Source organism: Ciona robusta, chromosome 14, assembly GCF_009617815.1.
Source record: "Ciona robusta chromosome 14, ASM961781v2".
Taxonomy (NCBI): domain Eukaryota; kingdom Metazoa; phylum Chordata; class Ascidiacea; order Phlebobranchia; family Cionidae; genus Ciona; species Ciona robusta.
In genome coordinates this window covers 1,609,025-1,630,958 of record NC_143248.1, presented here as the reverse complement: position 1 = coordinate 1,630,958, position 21,934 = coordinate 1,609,025, and the positions used below count along the sequence as shown (strand labels likewise).

The following is a 21,934-nucleotide window of genomic DNA, read 5'->3' as shown; positions in this document are numbered from 1 at the left end:
AGTCTTTTGTCAAGGCCCAATAGCAAATGCAATTTAAACATAGCGTTTTGAAATTCTATTTGAATTTTCTGTTTCTTTTTGTTCGTTGGTAATTTGTAAATTTAAAATAAAGGAAAATGCTCGGGTTGAAAAGGCCATTGTAATGCACGTCTTTAAAGAAACTGCTGGTTCGCAGGCATAGGGAAGCGCATGTATATAAATTATTTACGTTTATTTCAATTGTTCAAGGGCACTTGAAGAAATGTCTTAACACGCTAAAACACAAAGTTTATTTTTCGCTAAAGACATGCTTACAGTCTGTATTGTAAAATGGCTATATAGTTTCAACTGGTATATATTCTGTATTTAAAAGTATAGGAACTTCTTGTTAGCCATTTAAGTACGAGTTTAGTCTTATAGTTATTTTAGTTGATATGTGTATATAGAAAATATAGAACAGTTTAAAAGCACATTGAGTGGGAGAAACACAGTACTATACATAACTGTTATAGCAACTGAAAACAGATGCCAATTGCTTTTTACATCAGGAGGCCACTCCGTTTCAAACGATTTGCAAACGCAATTCATCATGTCAAATCGATTCGCGTTTGAATTTAACATTTTGGTTATCGTAAGAGCCTCGCTGTATTTTGGAAACGCGTAGCTTGAATTTAATAACGATTTTACATAAAAGGTCATTTGTATTAATTAGGAGCGTTAGTATGTGCTGTGGGGTAAGATGGGAGTAACTGTGGGGTAATATGGGATATGTGTAACTATATTATTGAATGTTTCCTGACCGTCAACTACCAACGCTGTTTTCAATTCGTAAGGATACGGGGTGTAGGATTCTGTAAACATTCCTTTTTACTACAAAATGGATCGATAAAAAAATAAAAATATAAACCATCTTATCAAAACCTACTATCTATTTGGGTATTGAGTAATCGCTTTTGCAAACAAAATTGCCACACGATGCTACTTACTATTTACACCGTGGCAAATATCTTTTTTGAATCATTTCATTTAATTACCTTTTCGTAAAAAAGGCGTTGTTAGTTCACAATTAAGACGCTATAGAATGTGTTTCGTACTTTTAACATAATATCTATAATATAGAATACAGCATGTAGGAAAACAGCGCTACAGTTAAATTCAAGTATTGTTCGAATGCCATGGTTTTGAAATATGACAATACAGTACTTAGAAGTAAAAGGCTGTTTGTTTTCAAACCACGATAAGAAAATGTATATATGACATTGTTTGCTAACGGTATCCATATACCGATAGCACTATGTAGTAGGGCAGGGAAAGACGTGACACTTTTTCACCCTATATACTTTGGACCCATTTGGTAGTAAACAAAGAACATTCAAAGAAATATAAAACCGTATGCTTACGACTCCCATAGACCGATGATAATTGTTTAAAACACGATTAAAATTTTTGGATATTGTTTAAAAAGTGTCTCGTCTTTCCCCACCCTATACTATATATACAACATAACGCACACCGCTGCGTAACGGTAAACCAACATCTATAATCAATACGCCGTTTTAAAAGCGCTCATTAAAAACTTTGATTAAAAAGTCTATTAATTCCCGGTATAAAACTTGCGTGCGTCGGGCCGTCGTTGTTGCGTTGTAGCTCGGGAAACAGACGAGTGGAATCTGGTCGAACGTACATCGATCCGGATTAATCCGGTTTGTCCCGAGAGAACTATTTGAGTGAGCAAAATACAGACCAGAATCGATTAACTGCAGTAAACCACAATGCATCGCATTAGAAGTGATTGCCTGTTGAACGAAGTCATTATGCTCCAAAGACCTGCTGTATTGCCTATGCACCTGAATGCGTATACTACCCGTATCTAAATATCTTATATAATAATTGGGTATACACCCTATATGGTACTGTAGGGTAAGGTACGACATAACATTCAAATATCCTGATAATGTTTTTAACAATTAACAACGGTCTATGCGAGTCCTAAGGATACGGTTTTTTAAAATTCTTTAAAAATTCTTTGTTTATCAATAAATGGGACGAGAAATTATAATAAAAAGGTGTCCCATCTCCCCCACCCCACTATACAGTTATAGGACTAAACAGAAGCTCGTATTTGATTGGGCCGTGTTTAAACAGTGCCGGTCTATATACGTAGCTTAATCAATATACAGATATCGTTAGTTTTGCCCCAATAAATACATCGATCGTGGTTTCGACTGGATTATTTACACTACGCGTCAGAATTATTTACCTTTTAAAATTTAAGTTAAATTTTTTACATGTTAACTTTGCGGGATAAGAGCACATTGAGCATAGAATGTATGTTGGGACTCTTTGCGTCGAATTAGCAAAGAACAACATTCAAATTTGGCGATAACGCGTTCAAGATTGCGCTATTGGCTACGAAACTATCGCCTGTTTTGTAACCGTCGCTGGTTCGCAGTTGCAGCCGTCCACGCAAGGAAAAAGGCGTAACTGCTTCTAATACAATTGACTACGGGGATAGTAAGACAAAAGGCGTAAAGTTAGAATACTAGTGACAGATCCCCTACAGTGCCCGTCCCTTCTAATGCTCCTACCGTGGAAAGGGACGTGTCCTGTGCAATTAGTCATAAAAGTAGTTGGACGAAAGTAGACGCACACGCGGTTTTCAAATTGAGGAGCCTCTTTCGTCATTAAAACGTATGTACGCGTGGGTAGTTGATTTTCTAATGGAGGCTTAATCATTGCGGTATGTTTTTGACCAGACCGCATTTCCGAGAGAAAGAAACCGCAGTCTTATACTCGTTTTTTTCCTCACGGACATGTAGCATATACTACATAGGTTAAAGCAGCATAGACCGTGTTATCTTCAGTTGACATTATGCTGCATGCCGGTACAGTATATCATCGATCCGAAACGTTGGTTTAATTACATGCTAGGTCTATAAACACTGATGTACAGATGGAAGCAGCCTGATGGGTCAGACAGCACGATTTTCTCTATAGCTATGACGTATACCTAGCAATTATAGTCCATTTAGTTACATAATGCGCAGCTTCTATTAAACTGTGTTCGTAATTACGTAAACTGCAGCCTTCGTGGTACTAAACAAAAATTCAGTCGAAAATATCGTAACAGAAAGCGACGATTTGGTGTCACTATCAGGGCTATAGTCAGACTGTATATCAGAGTTGTATGTATATGGTATAGCATTAAAGCAGTTGTGTAGATCCATAAAAATAAGTTAGGGCCAAATCCGGCTTTTAAATTGCGACGCGACTTTCCCCCGAGCTACGTAACATATACGTCATTAGGATTTTGACAGCCATTAGAGCAAGTGTCAATGTACTTACGACAGCAATATATCGTTTGAAAATGCCGTAGCGTGTTAGGCAGTATTGCTATTGCATTAGCCCAATGGAAAATGCTATTTAGAAATTTAGTTTTTCTCTCTCGCTTTACCGACGTGTTTTTATAATGACGTGAATTATTTTTTTAACAGATTATTTTACTTAAGACGGAAATGTACTGCACCATTGCGTCCATGCCGACGTCTGATTTAATAAGCCATAATAACCTGCATGGAAAATTACCAAGCCAACTGTCGCACCAAAGCAATAATAATATGAGGCCAGAAAACCAATACATTTCTACGACTATAAGTAGAAGGTTATGTGCCGAAGCATCATATGCTGTGTTAGGGGTCTCGGGGTATGGTAGCACAATCCCAGGATACGGAGCAGCACTACAGAACTACGTTGGCAACATGTGTAATGCATTTACGAGCTCGACTACGTCGGATAACGATAGTAGCTGCTATGTAGAACGAAGAACTAGAGCAGATAAAAAGGGAAATTCACAAAACCGACCAAAACCAGGATTTGCTCAAAAGATGAATCCTAATTCTGTAGTTTCTGATCACCCCAGTTCGTCTTCAAGCGGCCGCGAGTTGTCGCCATCCTCGGCCCCAGGAAGCGTTATTGTTAACCAAGTTAAACCTATCAACGTGACAAGTAACTCCAAGACTTTGCCCACGGAAAAACAGTCTAGGTCGCGTTGCAGGCATCGAGATGAGACCTTGGACAAAACAAGCAAAGTTAAACAGGCGGTGGACCAAGCGGTTCAAAGCCAATATCTGAACTGGAAAAATTCTCGGCCCTGGGCAGACCAACCTCAGAAGCAAAAAGGGTCAAACGAGTTGCAAAATGTTCAGAGCAAAATATATCGGTTTCAGAAAACGATAAACAACGCTTTGAGTACAAGGTTGGAGACACGGAATGTAAAAAATGAGGCTATGGAAGTGGAACATCATACGACTGTCAAAAATAGTTATAAATCTAACAGTTTGGCTTTACATTCCCGCGCTAAAGGAGCCCTTGCTTCGAAAACTAACAACGATTCGAAGCTTTTCGGCTCAAATATTCATAATGACAGAAATGATTCAAAAAAACTGGTCCCCGCATCTGCTGAAGACACTCAGTCAAAATTAAGATTTGCTTATGCGAACAATACTACCCCGACTTCGGACGCAATAAACGCCGCAAAATTAGCAAAAGAATCCGCATCGAAAAAGTGAGCAATATAATTTTTTGTCAAACTTATTTTGAATGAATAGATACCAATTGAAGTGTATAATAAGGTGGGGTAAGATGGACAGCGTTAGCACAAAGTCTCTCATATTTCTTAAACGTGTTTTTGATAGCTCTTTTAGAGTGGTAAGAATATACGGTTACAATTCTCTAAATATTATTTGTTTATCACCAATTCGGACGAGAAAAGAAAATGATAGCAATGTCCATCACCCAACCTACTAGTATGGAAATAAAATAAACAAAATACTTAATAGGTCAATTTATGCCATTGATATTTTTTGCCAAAACAATTATACTAAACGTAGCGTTTTCATTTTCAGAAAATCTTTTCTTGAAATGTATGAGGTTTACGGAGTAATTGGCGTTGGCGGTGGGGGTATGGTGTATTCTGGCATCAGAATTGGCGACTCGCAGCCAGTTGCCATTAAGAGGATCATGCGGGAAAAAGTAAAAAGATGGGAGAAGATTTACGGACGGAGTGTGCCGCAAGAAATCGGGCTAATGATTCGGTAAGTACCCGTGACCGTGTAAAGTGACAAAGTTGAACGCTATAAATCAAACAGTTCAATTAACTGTAGTGTGACTATGGGTACAAGGCGTTCTAAAAGCGTCGAGATACGTGTATGCTGTAACGACGGAAGACACCCTTTTAATGGGATCAAAGGCGCTATAATAGCAAGTCACTGTAAGGACTTATAACTTATCAGGGCGGGGGAGACGGAATGGTTTATAACGGCTGTTGACACGTGTTGTTGTGCGGAATTTAGAACCATTGAGACATCTGCGGTATAAAGACCCGGAGCTAAAATTACTAATTATCCGTGCTACTGGTTCGGCCGAGTGCAGTATTATAATTCGTGGCCTATATGTCGCGTCTAAGTGCCTTTAGTAAGATATAATTCTCTCGTATTGCGCAAAATGTCACCGCAGAAAATGGCTGCCTGCTGCAAAATAGCTGCTTATTAAACGCATTGTGTATAACATTACATAAAAATGGTTTACACAATAGCAGGTACGATGTACATGCAAAACACAGTACTGCTTTGGTTTGTAAGATTTTTTACACTGCAACATAACTATAGTATCATTTAAATCACACTACTTTAAAATGTATTGTATATAGTAGGGTGGGTATAGAGGGGACATGATTTTCTTCAAAAGGTGTCCCATTTTCCCCAACCTACTATATATGTGTTTAAATTTATTGCATATATTACCTTACCTTATTGGCATTGTAATTCGCAGAGTAAATGGTCATCACGGGGTTATTAAACTGCTTGACTGGTATGAGTGCCTTGACTCCTTCATTCTTGTGCTTGAGCGACCAAAGAACTCGGTTGACCTCTTCGATTACATTCGTGAAGTCGGTCGAATGACTGAAAAAGAAGCATGCATGATATTTAGACAGGTAAATGAAGATGAATTATTAAACGCAGGACATAATATTACACCGGTGTTATTTTTTTAACCGTGAATGGAAAGTACTAAAACTTATGTTGAGTGTATAACTGATCCCAGCGACTTTAAAAGAGCGTTGTTAATTGTTTGAAACAGAATTTGGAAAATTGTGCTTTCGATGATAACGATATATATCACCGAATCCCATTGTATACTTTATATTGTAGGGTGGGGGGAAGATGGGACACTTTTTCGTTCTATTTTCTCGACCCATTTGCAAGTAAACAACGAAAATTTAGTGAGTTATAAAACCGTATCCTAACGACTCCCATAGACCGTTATTAATTGTTTAAAACACGATCAGGATTTTTAGATATTATGTGCTAAAGGTATCCCATCTTTCCCACCCTACTATATATATATTTTTTTTTTTTTCAATTTCAGGTCGTTTCTGCAGTGCATCACATACACGCACGGGGTGTTGTCCATCGTGATATAAAAGACGAGAATATCGTGCTTAACCGTGATACTGGAGAGTCAAAGTTGATAGATTTTGGCTGCGGGACTCTGCTGCATGAAAATCAATACAAAGACTTCAGCGGTACACCTGAATTTTACCCTCCGGAATGGTTCAATCAGGTATTAAACAGATTTTAAAATATATATTGATTTATGAAAAGGTTGCATAACAGTTTTACAGATGTCCAATTTTCTATGTAACACGGCGTAGCTTTAAATTAACTAATAGAATAAGATTAGGCAGGTTTTTATTTTCTATACTAGTGTCGTGGTAAACAAAAATTATTTAAGGAATAATATAACGTAGTCCATCGTCTAAAAGGGCGTTGTTTTATGGTTGTTTTTATATTGGTACACCAGTCATTTCTGTTGTACATAACACATGTAGTATACCTCATAAAATGAAAATGAAAACAATGCTATTATAGATATTATTATTTCCTAATTGGACAGTCGTATGTGTTTTAAACAAATATGAGTCGTCGGACTACGGTTATACGGTTCTTTAAATACGCTTGGTTTACTACAAAATCAAGAAAACTGAATGAAAACATGTCCCATTTTACCCGATTTTGCTCTTCAGAAAATATGTACAACTATATAGGTGTTGTAGAATGTGTTTCAGTATTGTAGACTTGGCTTGGTCATTTTTAATATGAACTCGTGTTTTTTCAGCATTATTATAAAGGCAAAACAGCAGCAATATGGTCTATGGGAGTTCTACTGTTTGATATGCTCTGTGGAGAAATACCGTTCAAATCAAAGCAAAAAATTGGCCAAGGAAAATTGGAGTTCAAGGTATTAAAGTATTTTAAGCTGTTGTTAACTTTGTAAACAAACGTAACTTATTTATTCTCGTTGGGCAACGGCAGGCGTTATAACACTGGTGTTATGTTTCACACACCTCGTGTCCGCTTACGAGTTAGCACATATGCAACTTAATGAGTTGTAATTTTATTTAAATGACAACTTAGACAACCCAAAAGAAAGATGGGTTAAAGCAACTGCCCCTAACATGCTTTCTGTATTGCTACTCAGAGTTTAAGTATCCAGGATAATGTTTGTATTTACAATGTTTAATTATCATTTTTACGATGTGCGTCACTACACATCTAAATGGCAGGGTATAAATTTTAAATGTACATAACGACCCACTAATATACTTTACACAGTTATACCACTTAACAGTTTCCTTACCTATTAGGTCTCTCTAAGCTCCGAAGCCAAACACCTCATTTCTTGGATGTTGGCAGTTAATCCAGAATCCAGGCCAAACATAAATGAGATTTTGCAACATCCATGGGTGACATTGCGTAGGTGATGCTTCTCCACACCGACATCTAGCGATGAAAGAATCTAAATTTAGCGCCGATGAGAAACGCTACCACAGTGGCTTCTTTTGAAAGTGATTTACGGCAGAGAAAATATAGTACCTCGATTACACGCACTGTGCGAACACATCGATGACCAGTGAAGAACTGAGTTCAAAATGGCGGCGTTTTAGCAAGACATTTGCACAAAACCGATACCGTGGGGTAAAGTTGTGTGTACAAGTGATGCAGAGCAGTTGCGGTCATTCGATCTGCAGACATGAACCCTTTTTATCTGGAAGGATAAAAATACTTCAGTTTTATCGTATTTATACTGTTTAGTTATAAGAAAAATCCTTTAAAAGTGCAATCCGTCAAAAGGCTTCAAAATAAAGCAATTTTTGAACAATATACAAAACTGGTGTATTTATTTACATAATCAGTAAGATGAGTAAACGTTTAATAGAGATTGTGTAATCATTAATTTAGGTCAAATGGAATTAAGAATCAGAACTGCAGTATTTGATAACAGCGATTGTAAACATTATTTGTTAGTTATAGACAAACATGCAAACAAACTTAATGTTAAACTAACGAAGCGAGAAATGTAACTGGAAATATGGCAGTAATAAGGCTAACAACATATAACGCGGATTAAAAGTTTGTTAATTGAGAAATGCAAAAATACAGCATATATGAGACGGTACACCAACATACAAGAAAGCATAGCTCTAATGATTGCGCACAAACAGGCTTTATTGGAGGAAAGTAAAATGTAAAAGGAAAGTAACATGTAAAATGCGTATTGTACAGCTCAGTGTGGTGAATATCGCATTAGCATGCACAAGTTTAGCCACAATTCTCATCTTCATTTTTCAGACTCGGGTAAACGTTACTTTGGATACCGGCCAACTCTGGCCAAGAAAAACTAATTGTCATTTACGCGAAAGATCAAAATATATTTGAATAAACGTATGTATTTAATATAGTAACCTTAATATACCCACCTAGTAACCATTTTGATTACACGTATGTACTCCACCATAAATCTACAAACATACGATTTAACGTGGATACTATGCTATTTTGAGAAAAAAAAAACGAATATAGGGTCACACATTCTTGCCCCAAAACTATTATGCAAATGCATAGCACGTTATTAGTCAATATGTACACAGTACAAACCATATAGGTAAATATACCGGTTAGATTGAGTTGTAAATTATACTCGCAACCGCAGGCAAGAGTTTATTTGTCAACGGACAAGTTTAATAAGTTACTTAATCTGGCTAGACCAGAGATTTCGCGCACAATTGTTTTTTAGAAAACGAAAGTTGCAAGTTCGTATTGTAATTAATCCTAGGTCTGTGTATGAAGCTATAACGATATAAAATGCAATCGATTTTATAACTACGTAAATGTAATACGGTAAGATTTGTATAGGCGCAATTCATATAATTTATTGCAGCAGTATAGAATTGAATTATAAATTAGGTGTAAGGGTATTGCACTCTGGATTACAAAATGGAAAAAGAGACTAAAAGTAAAATGGCTGACAAATCTACTAAAAACGGAAAAGGATCTTCTGAAGTTTTGTTAACTTGGAAACAAAAAGCAGCAAAGGGAGCAGCGCAAGTAAAGTCAAGGCTAGCTCGTCGGTCCACCGAAGAAAACATACTGCTTAGCCAAGAATGTGCTGTACCACTACCGAGAACCCAAATGTACATTCGTGTCAACTCGAATTTCGATCTAGACGATTCTGGCGAAATTTTAATACCGATTCTACAAAAACGACCGGTTCCAAAAACACGTTTAACCTATTTCGACGTTGAAGAAATGCTAGTAGACGGTGTTGCTAAAACGATTTTGGTTGAAAAAGATAAGCCAGTACCACTGCCACGGTACAGTTTATATAGAGATACAGATACGAATGGGGTACCTGCAGAAAAATCGCGTAGCATCGATGAAGAAGATTATGACAATGCTTCGTTAGAGGATTTTAGTAATGTTCAATTCTATAGCGAGAATGACGAAGTTAACAACAACGACGACCAGCAGAGTCCAGGAAAAATTGAAAATACTGATCAAAATTATATAGAAAATGGAAATGTTCAAAGCAGCGATAATAAAGTTAAAAACAAAATGAAAAATCTATTTTCTAAAACCAAACATAAAGATAAAATTGTCTAAAGAATAAGCATACAGTATATGATTAAACCAGCATATACCCAATTATTAAAAGTCTTACACTATATATAACCGAAAGTTTCATTTACATACTATATTGATAACTCATAAGATAACTCATACAGTAGTGTGGGGAAAGATGGGACACATTTATCACCTAATATATCCAACCTGGTCGTGTTTTAAACAATTAGCAACGGTCTATGATAGTCGTGAAGATACGGTTTAATAATTCTTTGAATGTTCGTTTTTACGAGAAAATAGAACGAAAAGGGTGTCCTATCTTCCCCCACCTTACTATATAGTTTTTGCAGTAATCTGTGTTCTACACCTTGAAATGTTCCCTAAACAGTGCAATAAAGAATCTTTATCTGTGTGTCAAACATTGCTAATTTATTATAAGTGGCATACAAGTAAACTCTTGTTGAAATAAAAGGAATTTAAACTATATACCAGTCACACGTTTTGGTGTCGCTGCGGCATTGGTGTGAACTAATACATCAGAGGATATGAGATCGAGGCTCGACGTCGCCAGCATTGGGGGCGTTTGTATCCTGGGCCAAAAGAAACAGCAAATTTATCCAACCCATGGGTCAAATTTTAAAACAGCAGTCTCGAAGTTAAAAACAGCAGTCTCGAAGTTACATTCGTGGTATAACCCGTAAGCAGACACGAGGTGTATGAAACAGAACACCCCTGTTATAACCACTGTCGTTTTCTGCCCACGCGCTGATAAACTAGTTACATTCATACATTCATCATAACATCATGTATAAATTCTACTATACACAGTGTTACAAACTGCTTTATACAATTTGTTATCTGTAAACTATGTCTACAAATCACGGTAAAATTTCAGTAATCAGCATTTATCGACGTCTTCGAGAAAATGTATATAGTAGACTAGGTTAAGGTTTTTAAAAGTCGCGGGGCTACGCTTATATAATTCTGTAAATATGTCTTTGCTTACTACCAAATGGGACGATAAAAAATAATAAAAAAATAGGTCCCATCTTACCCTACCATACTATAAATAGTAGGGTGGGAGAAGATGGGACACCTTTTTATTTTATTTTCTTGCGCCTTTTGGTAGTAAACAAAGAAGAATTAAACAATTATAAAACTTATCTTCACGACTCCCATGAACCATTGTTAATTGTTTAAAACACGATCAGGATATTTGGATAATTTGTGCTAAAGCTGTGCCGTCTCCCCCCACCCTACTATACTTGATATTGCGCGCCTTTGCCGTACCAGGGGTGTGTCTGTTTACAACTTTACTCGTGCCTAAAAACACCCGCCACCTACCTCATAGCTGATACATGCACGTCAACACGTTGATTTCGTTGGCTTGTTATTCAGATGTATAGATTGCGACAGAACTTTCCTTTAACAGCTGATTATAACTACTGAAAACAGTTATCATAAAACGAAAGTCTAATCAACATGTACAGCGAACAAATCTACTTTCTCAATACTACATAACACAACAGCTTGTACTAGCAACTTCTAACAAATAAAGCTCTCGCTGCAGAAACGCGGTGTTGTAGCCTAATCAGCACGCGGCACTTTGCACGCTTTGGGCCTGCAGACGTTATGACCTATGTGCACAGTAATTTTATTTGACCGACTTCATTTGCCCATCAAATTTGCGATAGCTTAAAATAGTACCGATCACGAAAGACACAAACAGAGCGGAATGTATAAACGTTAATTTTGTAATTTGTTATAATAATAAAATATATTATTACTTTAACTGAAAACGTACGCACCAACCATATTTTTGCTTATTGTAAAGTTCCCAGTTAAAATGTGCATACGTGACTTCAAACATGGAATAATCCATACTGATAAAGAAAACACCATTATTGAGGTCATCTACACGTCAGAGGAATGACGTAAAACAAGATAAGTTTTCCATTGAGAATGAAAAACATTGGTACAGGAGAGTCCCTTTCTCTCCAATTGACCAATGAGAGAGACACGTAAACATGTCGCTCACGCCAAACTAGTGATTAAACCTTATGGTAATCGGAAAAACAAATATTTTGAATTTGTTCAAGCGGAAAACGAGTAAATGGCGGAATATTTTGTTGTGGTCTAAGTTTAATTCTAAAGTAAAAGAATTCGGCTTAACAATTCCTATGTCTATTTCCGTGAAATGCGGAATAACCAGCAAACTAGGAACTATTATTGTCAAGTGTTAGTTCTTATGCCTTGGTGTCAATTTACGCCCTAAGCTGTTTTTAATATAAGTATGTCTTTACATAAGTTGCACTATATTAAATATTTGATAGCACTCTGGGTAATAATATTTATTATATAAAAAATCACAATTAGTTAACATTGTACATTTAAAAGAGCATGTCAAATTAATCATACAAAATCAAATAAATGAATGCAACTTATTCATCCTCGCGTGTGGGCAGTGACAGTTGTTATAACACAGGTGTTCTGTTTACACACCTGGTGCCCACTTTACCGTGAATGTAACTTTGTGGGTAGCACTTCATTGCTTTAAAGCATTAAAAACAAAATAAACAAGTGACATCTGTTGTAACTTGTGAGTGGGCATGAAGTGCATTGCATAAAACACCTGTGTTGTAATGACTGTCCTTGCCCACCACACAAGGATAAACAAGTTACATTCATTCAATATTCACTACAAAATCAACTGATCTGGCAAGTTCATACAATGCATGCAGAACAAAATTAATACATTTTTGAAGATATGGAAAAAAAATATAAAATATATTATAAGGTTTTTCAATGTGCGGTCACAAATTGTAAGGCAATTTAGATTTTTTTTGTGCAAAATCAAAAATCAGCAGCTCAAATTTAAAACGATAAGGCTGTACATGTTTTTAGGTTAAAATTTGGATAAAATAATATTTTCTAAGAATAAAAAAAACTTTTTATAGTACATTTGCACACTAACATACAACATACAAATGTACAACATTTACATTTATTCAACAACAGCCATATATTACAGTGATTAGACCGCTTGCCCTATTATCTATAGACTATAGGATACCAATTGTAAGGCTTAATGTTACCATTTTAAGCTTGTGTTTTTATGGGTAACCTACCAAACGCTACAACCTCGTTGCCAATATTGTGTTGTCTAAATTTGTCAGCTATACCAAAACATACCAAGTTACATACATGGTAACTTGTAAGCATGCACGAGCTGTGGATACAATAATCCGTGTTATTATAACGCTGAGTTACCCCACCACGCAATGATAAATAAAATGCATCCATGCCAGTTCTAGAAAAAGTAAAAATGACTAGTGAAGAACTTTTTGATTAACACCTAACAAAACGACACATATTCTAGTTATATATAGTTGATATACTATTTTAAATGCAGTGATATAAATTCTATAAGAGGCCTTTTTCTAAATAGGTGTAAATTTTACTGGTTAATATATTGGAGAATTTAGGGGTGGCCGCTCCACCTTGCCACCCCAGGTTCGGCGCCTATGCATTAGCACTTCTGAACCTCTAAGTGCAGACAGTGATTCTTAACCAATATATGACCTCACCCGGTCTGTAATATCAGCCAGACAGACAGGGCAGTTAGTAACATCATTCCCGCATGTTGTACAGCATGCTACATGCCCACACGGTAGCAAAACCATATTCGCTTGATTGCGATGGCATACTTTACACATTCTCGATTGTTCTAACTGCCGTAATTCTTCAAGAGGAGTAATAGGTCCTCCAGTCGCTCCTGCAGTTGAAGAGGAGGGAATTTGAGGAGCTGAAGTGATGTTGGATTGATTTAGAAGAGCATCAACAAGTTCTTCTGCACTTGAGAAAAACCTTTGGCTTTGTTCATGCTGCCTGTTATATAAAAAGGGACATTTAATGAACAGTTATAAATTATAAACAAGCTGCTCAGGTATTTTATACAGAACGGGTCAAAAAGCATATCTATGTTACATAATTTAACACTTTCGTTGGACAACAAAAATAAAAAATTCAAACAAATAATACCCATAAAGTTAAATTCATGAAACTCAGCTAGGATAAATAGGTCCCATACATTTATTCATTTCTTTAACTTAAATACATTACATATATTATTCACTGTGTTACATTCATTTATACACTACTTAAAATAAAATCTCTCAGCTTTTAAAAACTATATATATACAGTTTGTCGAGTAAGATAAAAAGAATGAATGAAACGTCCCGTCTTACCCCACACTACTAAGCAACAACAAAAGTACTTTACCTTCTTAATGTACTTCTTATAGCATCATCATCAAACCCCATACCCCTAGCCACAGCAATGTATGGGGATGTAGTTATATATCTGTTTAACTCTTCTTCTCTTGATCTCGGCTGCTCCCGAGGATCAATGATGTTGATGCTTGGTCCTGGGATCATGGGAGGCAGGAATCTGAAGTAGAAAAAGATAATCATCATTCTTATGTAAGACTGGATTTTCTTTGAATGGTTTCTTATCTGTATAAGTTAGATTGAAATGACTTTGGGTTTAGGCCAGAGTTGGCCCATAACCCTAGCACATTCTCCTAAAACCTGTTTACAAGCATGAATATTGTTTGTTTATCCTTGTATGGCAATTACAGTGCCTCCATATACATTACCATGTGTGTAACTCAAGTCTTATATTTTTTTGTATAAGTTGGATTTATGCAATAAAAAAATCTAAATATTTTATTTCAGATTTACAGTTTTGAATTGTCTATTTCTAGTTTCAGTTTTATACTGTAACAAAAAAAAAATGAAACAGAAATTAAGTATAAACATATTTCTTACTGTGGGCCAGACACAACTGTAATTCAACAACAAAAAAATGCAACAAAAAATAAAAATCATAAAAAAATATAAAATAAACAAAATGCTTACTGTGGGCCAGATACAACTGTAGATCTTGGTGCAGATACGCGTGTAGATGAAGTTGTATGTGTGGTTGATGCTGTGGGCATGGTTGTTCTGCCAGGTCGATTAATATGAATAGTTACACTGGGTTGGGGTTGAGATCGAACAACTACAGGGCGCTGTAGGTTTGGAAATTGAGAAGAAACGCGATAAACGTATTCAATGCCTTTCTGTTGCAGCAAAAATTCACATCTGGAATATATACTCTGTTAAGTATCTGATTAAAATGGCGCGGAAATTCAGATATGTTATAATGCATTTAACTGTAAAAACCGTTGATGCAAATATTTCTTTGGGTGTTTTGAGATCACTTTTTTAAATTAACACAATTCTTTTGTAGATCATAATTATTTTAATGCTTTATTGGTGTTGCATATTTCTGCCAGTAACAAAAGACTTGAAACTGGTCCAAAATGGCATAAATTAAATCAAAGTAAAGTAGATGTAGTGGCAGTCACTTAAATGTGACCATAGGAAATTTAACAAATAAAAAAAGTTACAAAAGTCCATAGATTTGCAAAAGAAAAAAAAATGAATAAAACTTAAAAAAAACGAAAAATTATGATTTAAAAAGGTTACATGAAACCACAAGTTTGAGATTTGTCCAGCAATAACTATATTGCATATTTAATACAATGCATGTTGGTTATATATGTTTAACTTACTCAGGAAACCACTTTGCATGTTCATACCAGGGGTCATCATTAGGTTCCCAGTTCTGTAAACCTCCGTTACAATACCAACATTTGGTACGGTCACTATTGCCTGTAAACAATCAAAATCGGGTTTATAATTGACTGTTACTTGCTATATACTCATGTGCAAGTGAAAAATATAATAAAATGGCTTTACAGCAAATATTGTGTTTGCTGCTAAGTAAACAACAGACCTGGTTTATAACAACATGTTGAATGGTAAAATAAACATGCTTGTATTACGTACCACTGGTGCAATGACTTGTTAGGTTATACATTCTAAAATAGCTATTTTCTTTCTAGGAAAACAAGGCATTATTCCCACTACATTAGTGTCAGTGAAATGACGTGAAACGAAAAGCACCACTAGGTAGACATGTGTATTTCCCAAAACAGTTGCTATATTTGCTGTATGTATGTTGTTGATAACAGACATATTGTAGGTCCGATAAGGTTTCTGCAATATAAATTTATACAACCCATGTTTCAACGCTTAATTCTGGTTGCTTTCTCAGGGCTATGACAATGTTGTACACAACATAGTAATGATCAGTCGATCACAGATTAATTCCACATAAATATGTCTTTAAAACGTCAAGTTAAATTGACACTGGCCAGAAGAGAGCTCTATTAGATTTTTTTATAATTGTCATTTGTCACGAATTTATGCGTCTATGCAATAATGTTATTATTGTCTATACATATATTTTGCGTGTCAGGTTTTTTGGGCACTTTTTGGGAGGCTCTATTAGGATGACAATTGCAATATTGCATGCTGCAAAAAATGTTATGTTATATTACAAGGTTACATACATACCTAAGTAAAATAAACCAGCTCTTGCTATATCCAAAATTGATGCTCTGACACGATGTGCTGGCCAATTGCTCCTTGTAAACGTCTGTAAGCGTTGTTCCACACTTCTCATGTGTGGAGATTCTGGTCGATTGCATGGAAAGAGATCAATGTTGGAATGTTCATCAATTGTAAATGTACTCCGTATTCGGGGTTGGTTGATTGTTATCGTTGTAGGTTGGCGGGGCAAACTCTGCAAAACAAGTTATATTTATATAACAAGGTATATATATATAGAGAGGTGGGAGTGCTTTACTATATAGACCAAATCCAGACTAAATCAAATTCCTGGTACTAAAACTAATATCATATAAGTTATATAGTAGGGTGGGTGATATTGGACATCTTTATTTCTTTTCTCGTCCTATTTGGTTGTAAACAAAGAATATTTCTAGAATTATATAAGCTTATCCTTACGACTCTTTAAGAGAGTTGTGAGTTGTTTAATTTGTGATCAGGAAAACATGGGACTTAGGTGCTAACGGTATCCCATCTAACTCCAAAGTACTATTAAGTTAATTAGTAAAGACTAGGACTTTCATTTAAAATTTCAATGTAAATTTAACAAAAATATCCAACCCATAAATCAAAAAGTACCTGACCAAACATTAGCACAATATTTAATTACATAGCCTAGTATGTAAACACCTAACAGAAATTTGCATAGAAATACACAGGCCAAATGGTAAGTAAAATACTACAGTAAAATGTAAATTTATTATCAATATTGGTGTAGCATTTCGTGCTACTTATGGTGTTTGTTATTCTATTAATTATGGTCTTCCCATTTGTCAATTTATTTCCCAGAGGCGACACTGCAATACAGATTTATCCAGCTATGATTCCAATACAAGCACTATCAAAAAATAGGACTGCCTACCCTGTCACCCAGACAATACGATCTAATGATTATTAATTACTATAAGACATAGGCGATACACCTTACGTTAAAACCACTGATTTACAACTTGTAAAATCTTGTAAAATATTATTGGAGGCTGGGGCACATAATACCTCAATTCTTTAGGTTTCAAACTATTTTAAAACTGTAATCAAACTACATTCTACTCACACTAGAAGAATGAACATTTGAATGAGCGGGGCTTCTCGTTGGTAGTGACCGAAAAGTAGTATTTTCATTTGGTCTAGACAGCCCAGACTGTACTGGGGTATTTGCTAAAATAATCAATAAAAAATCATTAGCAATAATAAAATCAAAAGCTATAGGTCAATTTCACTATTGTTTTTCATTATACAGTACACAGCATAGGCACCTAACTTTTTACAGTCATTATAACATAGATGTTCTGTTTCACGCTCACAATGGTAGCAGCGACGAGCCTTGAACCCATAACCTCTGGGTTAGAGGCAGGCGCACTAACCACTGTGCTGTACTAATATAACAAAAATGAATTTACCATGATTGTTTCTGTTGGGTTGTAACGAGTGTAAATGTTCGCAATCTGGTAAATGCCATTGCGGTAATGACATATCATCATATTGTTGTAGATCTTCACATATCTGTCCACAGCTGTGGAAAATTTGGGTAAAGTTTAAGATTAAAACATATTTATACATGGCGACAATGGTGTATTGTGTTATTTCGATTCGTTTAGCGCTACTTTTTGCATTAAAATGTTAAGATAATATATTTATGTAAAGGCAAAATGGCTGGGTCCTATTTTTTCCATCAAAATATCAAGATAATTGCTTTAATTTAAACAAAATTGGTTTAATAGTGTTTTTATTACATTAAAATAACAGAGTAATGGCTGGTTTGTCATGCAATTTGGTTTTAGACTGGATTTTTACATTCAACTATAGACCTATTATTGCAACCATTTTCAATAATAGTATCAGAACACCACATCATAAATGAGCAAGGTCATATATAGAGTATAGGCAAAAATTAGTTGTGTGTAATGTGTTATGTGCAATTTTGATGTTGTTTTGCAGGAAACTGACACACCTTATGAGTGATGTCATATAAGGAAATAAAGTCACACTGACTAACTGACTAATGCATCCTACACAACAATAGTGCATTTATCATAATAGCCTATACCTATAAATAGCTCTAGTGTAGTAGGTTATACCAAAAACGCATATCTAGTGAAACTGCATGAAACATTTAATAGCTTTAAATTTGGCTACAAACAATATCTGTAGGCCTATATGTATTTCTTCATTATTAAACTTTTTGAGACTGGTACACACAGGTACAGAAAGCAAACACAGTTTTTAATAACTAGCTTAATGGTTAATGGTAGAATACACAGAGCACGGGATACAGACTAATTCTAAAGACACTTGGCATATAATGTACATATTATAGTTGTATCTTTAGTAGGCCTACTAAATAACAACATAATGCTTTATACACTTTAAATAAATTCAAATTCTACAAATGGCCAATAAAAAAAACAGGTAGTAAGTCTATGAATTGCCTTGCATTTTAAGGATACCCTTGCTTACACATTATAGAGATCGTAAACCTAATGTGATTTAATATTATATAATTCCATAGATTATATAGATGGGTGAGGTTCTACAGCGAAGCTTGCAAGAAGAGCTGGGTTTTGAGCCCTAGGCAAAAGTTGGCCACTGCTAAATAGTGAAAACACACATAAAAATACTACTTATTGTAGGGTACGAGATATTATGAATTATTATATCTAAAGCTTTGCGAGTTTTTACAGGTTAAAATCACTCATATAGTATACTGTATATATACCTGAAACACTTTACTTGATCCTGATAACTAATGAAGTAGAAACCAGCCCTGGCGACTTGCCTAACATTGATGTTTTGATTGGGATAATTGGTGAATGTGGCAAGACGGTAGCTTTCATAGTATGGGTCCCCTAAAAATATTAATAAATATTATTTGTCTTTTCCATTATAATGGCAAAGATTGATAAGTATTCAAAACTTAAAAAATAAAATGACAGGATGAGGCGATAAAATGACAGTCGCTAAAACACATTATAGATTAAAGGTGTGGGGAAAAGATCAGTTAAAAAGCGTGGCTGTTGAACCTAACAAAAAGCTCTCTGTAATGATTAACACAGGAAAAAAATAGAAAATTTCCTAAAACAACAGTAGTTATACCACATTATAGACTAAAACTGAAGTACAAAACAATTAAAATGCCAAATCGTTGCTATACAACTAACAAACAATATAGGCTGTAGTAACAAGACAAGCTTTGCCTATACAGTTTATGTAGTGTATGAATTTAAATTTAAAATCATTTTTAATGAGAATAAGATCAAATAAAACAAATTACAAGTTTAAATATAGTTTCTATTTGTACAAAGTGCATTGCTTTGCACAGCTGCATTGCAAAGCCAAACATGTACACAAGTAGGTCATGTGGAAATGCAATCGTTTTAGACTACATTTAGACTATATATGTGCAGAATATAATAAAATAGACTGTACCTGGTCGTGTATATAACTCTCTTTCACTATTTGTAGCACTTGGTACAAGCCTTCCGTCATTATGTACAACTCGTAAACCATCACATCTAATATCCATCATTCGAGCTTGCATTCTTACGACATACGGTTACCGTTCACTTAAATTACAAAATTAGCACAAACATTAGTTTTAATTGCCTATTTAGATACATAAATATTATACCGGTACTAGTTCGAACATAGCCCAAGCGAATTCACTATGGCTACGGGCCTACGTATACGAAATTGGTATCGGCTACGTAGCAAGACAAAGGTTTAATGGAGGGGACGTATTTTGGAGGGGAATCCCAAGCATCGTTTAAAAACTTGAACAATGCGCGGTCTTTTTAAAACCGTTGACGATATACATTACTGCCCTCTTTGGTGATTGAATACTCTACTACCTAACTAGATTAAGGTGCCTTTGCAATCCCACTATAAACTAAAGAACAATCTAAGCTAAGTCATTTTTGCGGCGCCATATTCTATTACTTATAAATTAATTCTCTTTGATGAACAAAAAAGTTGCTAGATACAGTTTTGCAGCGCTTGGTTTACATACCAGCATAGATAAAGTAGTGTGGTCGTTTATCTTATTCTCGGGCGTGAGCCTATATGAAAAATATCTCATAAATAGGTTTTACCAGTTCTGTGTTTGGGGTGCTACCAAAGGCAGCAACCTTTATAGGCGGCCAAAAGAGATAACATTCGAGTTCCTGATACGGCATATAGTAAGTGGGGGAGGATGGGACACTTTAGCAAATAGCCTAATATCCTGATTGTGTTTTAAACATCTAACGACGGTCTATGAAGAGTCGTGAGCCCGTGAGGATACAGTTTGTCCGGCGCCGTGGCGTAGTGGTTAGCGCGCCTGCCTCTAACCCAGAGGTAATGGATTCAAGGCTCGTCGCTGCTACCATTGTGGGCGTATGTGTCCTTGAGCAAGACACTTAACGGCAATTGCTCCAACCCAGTGGTCACTAATGGGTTGTCCAAATTATCAGCCATACATAAAAATAAGAAAAAAATCCAAAAAAAATAATCATCCACAAAGTAACATACTTGGTAACTCGTAAGCTGGCGCGAGGTGCACACCCGTGTTATAACGACTGTCGTTTTCCGGCCACGCGAGGATAAAGTAAGTTACATTCATTCATTCATTCATTCAGTTCTATAATTTTTTGAATTTTCTTTGTTTACTACCCAATGGGACGAGAAAATAGACTGAAAAGGTGTCCCATCTTCCCCCACCTTACTATATATAGAAACCATATAGTTGGTTTAAATCTATATTTATACCAATACGTAAACATTGCAATCATATCGCGCAATTGGTTTCGAGTTCCACGTCGTACCCTGTTACTATACACACTACGTTGATGCATTACTGGTATAATTTCGGCTTGCCTTGTGAAACACATGAGATGTTTTGTAATAACCCATTTTATCTCATGTGTGAGCATGTCTTATTTGTACACACCCGCCCAGCATGTTACTTCTTTATATAATGATGCAAGAGCTCACAATAGTATTGCCATCGTATTGAATCTCGAAACTCTTGTTATAGTATACGTTGGGGTAAGATGGGATATCGTTGCCACCCGAATCTCATACTTCCTAATCGTGTTTTAAACAAATAACGTCGCATTGTAAGAGTACTACGGTTATTCTACCATTATTCGTTTAGTTTTGTACGCGGTACGTGCTGCGTATATTAAACACACAAATGTAATATCGAACTGTTTTTACGATTTTTTTCGTTGAATTGGCTTTTAAACAATAATCAACACCAACTTTAACAAATGCTATACAGTATACACTAAGTTTGCGCTAAAAATATTTTATACCAACACACTTTTACCCGAAAAGTATATGCCCTGTTTACTTACAGCGAAAATATTATTCAAAAGTTTTGCAGAGAATGACGTCACGCCGCTCTCAAATCGCCTGCCACCTGTACTGAAGTAATCCCGCCAAAACCAACGGCCAAAACTAACGTCCGTAACTGTAACTGCGTACATATATCACTT

At 35.6% G+C, this 21,934-nt stretch overlaps 3 protein-coding genes across 4 annotated transcripts in view; 1 reads left to right on the top strand and 2 right to left on the bottom strand.

Annotated features, from left to right (window-relative positions):
* Positions 1-5,926, bottom strand: part of LOC149724817 (uncharacterized) — a 13,976-nt gene extending 8,050 nt beyond the window's left edge. Inside the window, exon 1 of the mRNA XM_089891805.1 lies at positions 5,786-5,926. The gene's annotated coding sequence lies outside the window, so the exon portion shown is untranslated. The remainder of the gene's footprint in view (positions 1-5,785) is intronic.
* Positions 2,514-8,208, top strand: LOC149724816 (uncharacterized). The gene is made up of 7 exons (XM_089891798.1): positions 2,514-2,670; positions 3,474-4,543; positions 4,884-5,072; positions 5,809-5,971; positions 6,406-6,600; positions 7,156-7,278; positions 7,685-8,208. Exons 2-7 carry the CDS (start codon positions 3,495-3,497, stop codon positions 7,799-7,801), a joined length of 1,836 nt encoding a protein of 611 aa, XP_089747924.1. The 5' UTR covers positions 2,514-2,670; positions 3,474-3,494; the 3' UTR covers positions 7,802-8,208.
* Positions 5,786-21,934, bottom strand: LOC149724815 (baculoviral IAP repeat-containing protein 7-like). 2 transcript variants are annotated; one of them, XM_089891807.1, is made up of 13 exons: positions 21,794-21,934; positions 19,887-20,023; positions 19,177-19,306; positions 17,861-17,973; positions 17,515-17,618; positions 16,407-16,635; positions 15,560-15,659; positions 14,862-15,086; positions 14,224-14,391; positions 11,286-13,829; positions 10,431-10,531; positions 7,678-8,085; positions 5,786-5,939 (listed from the first exon to the last, which is right to left on the bottom strand). In XM_089891807.1, the coding sequence occupies exons 2-10, from the start codon at positions 19,996-19,998 to the stop codon at positions 13,508-13,510; spliced, it is 1,503 nt and encodes a 500-aa protein (XP_089747933.1). In that variant the 5' UTR covers positions 19,999-20,023; positions 21,794-21,934; the 3' UTR covers positions 5,786-5,939; positions 7,678-8,085; positions 10,431-10,531; positions 11,286-13,507. The 2 variants fall into 2 exon arrangements, with proteins under 2 accessions (XP_089747933.1, XP_089747932.1); XM_089891806.1 differs by lacking the exon at positions 21,794-21,934 and having other exon boundaries at positions 19,887-20,161.